General features: G+C 33.0%; 1 protein-coding gene across 1 annotated transcript; it reads right to left on the minus strand.

Moving 5' to 3' along the window:
- Positions 1-1,310: 1,310 nt before the first annotated feature.
- On the minus strand, positions 1,311-4,801 carry LOC131652647 (wax ester synthase/diacylglycerol acyltransferase 11-like). The gene is made up of 6 exons (XM_058922577.1): positions 3,888-4,801; positions 2,462-2,534; positions 2,293-2,360; positions 1,985-2,200; positions 1,763-1,900; positions 1,311-1,672 (listed from the first exon to the last, which is right to left on the minus strand). Exons 1-6 carry the CDS (start codon positions 4,605-4,607, stop codon positions 1,523-1,525), a joined length of 1,365 nt encoding a protein of 454 aa, XP_058778560.1. The 5' UTR covers positions 4,608-4,801; the 3' UTR covers positions 1,311-1,522.
- Between the last annotated feature and the right edge of the window lie 1,343 nt (positions 4,802-6,144).

A 6,144-nucleotide genomic window follows, 5' to 3' on the forward strand; every position in this document is an offset into this window, starting at 1 on the left:
ATGAAAACAAGTTTATGTTGGCCTCGAGGCACTTGATGAGCCTGTCCTCAAAGAACTTCGGGAAATTCCCCCTAATTTTGACTGTTTGTGTCGGGTTGTCGTCGAGTTGGATGGTAATAAAATTGCAATCTAGGATTGGCCTTTAAATCCTCATTTTGGCTTCAAGATGTATCTTTAGGCAGTACTTATCCTCCGAATACTGGTCCTCATGTCCATTAATTGATGATGAAGACATTGAAACATGTATGTGAATAGCTTAATTTTAAACTGCAGACCACAACCGTAATTGGAGCCGCAATATTGCTGATGCGGTAGACTCAACAACCGCATCCGCAATAGAACTGTGATTTTAAAAGCACGTGTTCAGCTGCATTCAGAACCCCCATCAGACAATTTCTTCCATATTTCTTCAAGAATTTTTTATCAAAACTCATAATTTCATAATTTCAAAACTCAATTTAATGATGTACTAAAAAATCTTAAAATCATGTGTTTTTCAACAACGTATTTAACACACCTCTCAATCGAAATTCACGCAGCAACGGCTGCAAAGCGCATTGCAGCAATAAGAATAATCGCAATCACAACACCCGCAACCGCGACCGCAACCATCAACAAGAGTGATTGTTAATGACCATTTGTCTTCATGAATCTTTAAGTGATACGTTCATTATCTTGAATAGGGATGACATGCAGACCCAAATCCGCAGGGTCCACTCGCACCCGAACCCCCCGAGTCAACGGGTGATAACTCGAATTGACTGGATTTAGGTGCCACCCAATATTTCGGGTGCAAATTTGGGTAGTGTGAAACTCGCGCCCGAAATCCAAAATCACACCCGCTAATATATATATATATATATATATATATATATATATATATATATATATATATATATATATATATATATATATATATATATATATATATATATATATATATATATATATATATTTGAAAATTGTGGGAAAATATATTTTATGTATTTTGCTGCGGGTTCGGATTTGGGTGAAAAAACCCGAACCCAACGGGTGTGGGCGTGGGTGTTATTTTACCACCCGAATAGTCTTACTCTTTGGGTTCGGGTTCGGGTGGTGATTTCGAATACGGGTTTGGATAGTGTGAAACCCACACCCGACCCTACCTATTTGCCATCCCTAGTATTGAATGAATCGCATTTAAAACATTACAATGACCATTTGTCTTCTCTAATCAAGCACTATTGACATACATGTTTTCAAAATTGTTGATCAGCCTTTTCACATCAGTCTTCTCACATGATTTCAAATGTTGTATATGTAGGCACCAGTTTTCTTATTATTAATAATTGATGATTTTTTATAATATAAAACAGTACATCAGATAGCACATCTAGTTTAGGGGTCTCTCTTTATTCACTATATGAGAAAATTTTATTTTTACTCCTCGTGAACAAGTGTGTATAATTCATGGCTGTGATATCTTTGCCATGCATGTCTGTTAGCATTTGTTGTCCCACATACAATTTCTCGAACTCTAATGTCAACTTTTGGCTGTAACGTACTCCTTCAATTCAAGTAATGCATCTTCAAAGCACTTGGCAAGAAACTCAGGATCCGGAATGATGTCTTTGGCCACCTGCACTTGCATGTCTGCCTTTCCAGCATAACTCACCATAAGCAAAACAAGTGCCTACATTATCAATAAAAACCACCACCCATTAACCAAATGCTCTATGCTATGAAGAAAAACAGAGTTAGCTAAGGGGTTGCTGTACTGTACATGAGGCAAGGCAGAATTATTTGCCCTTAAGAACGTTACTGGATTGCCTGCAATCATAATCTCTTCTTGAGGGCCAACCACATTTGAGAATGCAAAGGTAGTGTGGCAGAGCATCCTATAATTTAGCAAGCAAGCAAACTGCAATTTTCAAATAATCATAATAAATACTTCACATTTCCCACAGTAATTCATAATCCATCATAAAAAAAAAAGAAAATGCACCTTTGGACCAAGAGTGGACATTACGAAATCTCCAATTTTGTATGACAAATGGGCCTCCAAAGATTTTTTCTTTCGGTCAATCATTACTTTAGCTCTCTTCAAATATTCTACAGGATTTGTACTCTTGCTTCTGTGGTAATATATAGGCAGTAGGATCATACCAAATTTGTTGCCCCACTTTGCGCCAGAATTGCTTTTCATCAAATTGGACAGTTCCTAATAATTATCCAACATCAACATTATAATCTTCTAAGCACAAATTAGAACCATTATTACTAAATAAAAACATTGTATAAAGTATAGTAGACCTGCAATCCTGGCTGCTTTCTCAAGTTAACCATAGCTAACCCTGTTAGCTGAACACCGTCTCGCAGCCCTTAGAGGATAAAAACAGTGGTAATTGTTTCACCTTATGCGTATATAAAATAGAAAGAGCAGCTGTAAAAATCTGTTTATTCAAATGTCTTTTAAATTTACCATTGGGTTCTCTAAAGTCCAGGTATCTTGATATTCCGGATGATATAACTGCAAATAGAACATCGTTTATGGTCTGCAAATCAAAAACAGCACAAGAAGGAAAATAAGTTCTCAAACATTACTTGAATATTGCAAAAACAAGGTTGTATCTTGTCACATTATCATCCAGATTAAGTGCAACAAACCAAAGGCATGTCCATTGATGACAACTTTGATTAAAATATGTCGATCGGTTCTTCATATGTGAACTCTAAAGAGACAGAAACTGAATCCCATTCGATTCAATAATTCCACTATATGTGTAAAGTCGTAAAAGCAAAAATACTAATGAAGAGTTTATAAGCACACACTTGATATTAAGTATTATTAACATAAGAAAAATGCTAGTGACTACTCTCAAGTTATTTATTGGCTATGGAAACAACCTTACACACACCTTATTAATACTATATTCCTCTATTTAGATTATGCACTACTAATAACTTATTGGACAAACACATTTTTTTAGGTGCCCATCAAGAAGAACTTAATAAGATTTTAAAAGACTTTCAAGAGAGTATTATCAAGCCAACATGTTTATCTCCAATTTAATCCACAACATAAAATAATCGAAAAACCAAAAACAAAAGAAAACTACAATTTTTAATGGATTATATTGAATTTATGTCCTTAAGGTGCAAATTTAACTAAACCAAACTATTGCAGAAGCCTCCATTGAACAGGCTCAATGTGTTTTGCATTGTATGGACACTTTTTGCCAAGCCTCAAGTCAAAAAGATTAATAGGCTATAGACTCAGGTGCATTATTTCAAAGATATAAATAATCCTCTTTCCAACAATATTTTACAGCATACATGTTTCAGGTTAATAGCTTGGGCAGATATTTTGGAGCCGCTCCAGGGAGGAGCTCTAGAGATCGTTTCAATCGTATAGTTAATAAAATTAAATAAATCGGTTAGTACAGTGTATTGGTACAGTTGCGGTTGTCTATTGTTGACTATCTGATAATTGACTTACCTTTTAGCCATTACTAAATTCTTCCTATAATATTCCTTTTTCGGTCAAAGTTTGCATAAACTAAAAAACAAAATAATGTGTAGACAATAATCAAACCCGAAAATTAATCGACTCAATCAAACTAAATTAAAACGGAATTGGTTATTTTAATATTGACTGACTTCATCCCTATTAGTAAGACCTCACACACATTTTAATACAAGAAAAAAAATTGTGGCCCCCAACGAAGCATGATTTATTTTCTATCCGTTATTACATACCTACTCACCATCTATTTTTATATATTATTACTATTATTAGTATAATCGTACTATTAATAATTTGAATGAATGAGTAGAAATAGATAGAATGAAAATCATAATTTGAGCATATATTTACTAGTAAAGGAAAAAGGTAAAGAATTTTTTACCGCGTTAGGAACGGCACTTTTCACAGTCTTCATGTCTTCCAACGAAAAACGAGCCGTGGCAATCTTCCTCGGCCAAAGTTCAACACCATCGCCACCGGAAATGGCGGTTTTCCGGTCACGAATCCATAAACACCTGAATATAAATTGTATCACATATATAAAAGAAAAGTATAAGGCCGTTACAAGATTCCACAAACTGCGGCGAGATTTAACAGTAGGAATAGACAGCGTTGGAAACGCGTCGGGATCGTCGCGCTTCCTACAGCTTGCGAGAAGCATTGACATGAGTGAAATTCCGTCTCCAAGCGAATGGTGAATTCGAAATATGAGGCACTTGTGTGCTTTGAGGATGTGGATCTCCCAGAGTGGCTTATCCATGCTGAGTTTCGGTGTGGTGCATAAATCGGATATATACTCGCTGATTGCCGATTGATCGTCGACGGCGTCGGAGACTGGATTATCGAAGACGAGAACATGGCGGTCGAGGTTGATTTTGGTTGGACGCCAGTGCTCGACGCCACGGTGGTCACGAACCATGAGGCTGGTGAATCGTGGATGCTGAAGCATAAGAGAGTTGTGAATTTCGGTCATAATTGATTCAACGTCGACTTTGTTCTTTAAACCAACGACGCAGTGGATTACTTGGTTCATCTCCGGTTGAAGGAACAGCCTTCCGGCGGGGGTTAGCGGTTCATCGTCATCGCCGCCACCGCCATCCATCTTTTCTTGGAAAATTGGTTTACAAGTTTGAATGGAATCGGTTAGTGGTTTTTGTTTTAAAATGAAAAAATAATAAATGAATTTTGTTTGTATACAGCAGTTAACTCTCCTGGTAACTATTGATTGATGATAATTCAATAGAGTGAATTTGGAAATTGAAAAAGATAGCGATGGAAGGAAGGGTGGATGGCTGGTTGAGATTCGTTGTGTTTCTCGAAGCACGGTCCCCAATGCATTCAATTTAATTGCAACCAATATGGATGGATACTGCTAGCTAATTGTATCATAAATTTTTTGACTTTTTTAATAAAATACTAGTATGTCATTTATTTTAATTAATTTCTGCGTAATGTATTGTCAAATGCAAACTAGTGACATTTTGTACTTAGGTTATATTTATTGTCAAATGCATAATATTATATTTATTAAAATCTTAATACTCATTATTACATGTGACATTCTAATTGTAATTGAAACTAGTGACATTCTAATTAGATGCCATTAATGTGGAAAGCTTATAACTAATTACTTATAAGATTTTTGTGACATCACCTTAGAGGGGTTTTAATAGTAAAATTATATGAATCCATAAAAAAAAAAAAAACCTTACTTGGGACAGACGTAAATAGTATTAATAATTTGGGCACTTCATATAATTATTTAAAATAAGTGTATATATTACTTAATTATTATTTTTATTTCTACTTCTTTCCTGATAAATTAAAAGTAAATTTTATTTTGTATATTTATTAAATAATTAATATATTTAATTTATGGTCAATAAATTGAATACACATATTTTTTTTAAAATTTATCACTTTGTAATTTATTACATACAAATTATGTGTACAATGTTGTGTCTAAAGTATAGAAGACTTCCTCAAATTTATTTTATCATTTTAAATTTATCAATGTGTCAATTCAGATTTATCAAACTTAAATAATTTTTATTTTAATATAACATTTTATCTTTAAATTATTTAGCTCACAAACTTCATTTAATTATTTTTATTTTGTCATAGTGCTTCTCAATTTTAATCTATTTAAATGATTTATTTTTGTAGTGACAAACAAATGATTGACAATTAGGGCAATTGTTCTGGTGTATTAGTCGGTATAAAAAAAATATGTCCGTGTAGATTTGACAACAAAAAATTATTAGTTAGATTGGAAACTGGATATTTTATATAGAAAAAGGACAGTCTTCAAAGTCGTTTTAAATAAAATATTCAAACATAAAAAATATGTTTCGATAATCAACATATTTTCATACCATTTATTTTTTACACTTTTTATTTATTAACAATAGAATTCAAAGATTTATAAATAATAATTTTATTTCTTCTAAATCAATGGATGCAATTTTTAGTATGATTGATTTTGTTATTAAAAAAATATTGTTATCATTTAAATTTTACAACAAATGTGGTTTTATTTATATAGATGATATTATTTTGTCTGATCTAATCTTTTTAAAATGTTGATTTGACTTGAATGTCGGTTTTGTATTAATGTTTTATTTCATTTTAATTTTTTT

The sequence above is a fragment of the Vicia villosa genome, linkage group LG2, assembly GCF_029867415.1.
Source record: "Vicia villosa cultivar HV-30 ecotype Madison, WI linkage group LG2, Vvil1.0, whole genome shotgun sequence".
NCBI classification, from domain to species: Eukaryota; Viridiplantae; Streptophyta; class Magnoliopsida; order Fabales; family Fabaceae; genus Vicia; species Vicia villosa.

Excerpts from the sequence above, each read along its gene's own strand:
- LOC131652647 (XM_058922577.1), bottom strand. The coding sequence starts at position 4,607 with ATGGATGGCGGTGGCGGCGATGACGATGAACCGCTAACCCCCGCCGGA. Across the intron at positions 2,361-2,461 it reads GGACTTTAGAGAACCCAATG|GGCTGCGAGACGGTGTTCAG; the intron begins GTAAATTTAAAA and ends TTATCCTCTAAG. Across the intron at positions 1,901-1,984 it reads TGTCCACTCTTGGTCCAAAG|TTTGCTTGCTTGCTAAATTA; the intron begins GTGCATTTTCTT and ends TGAAAATTGCAG.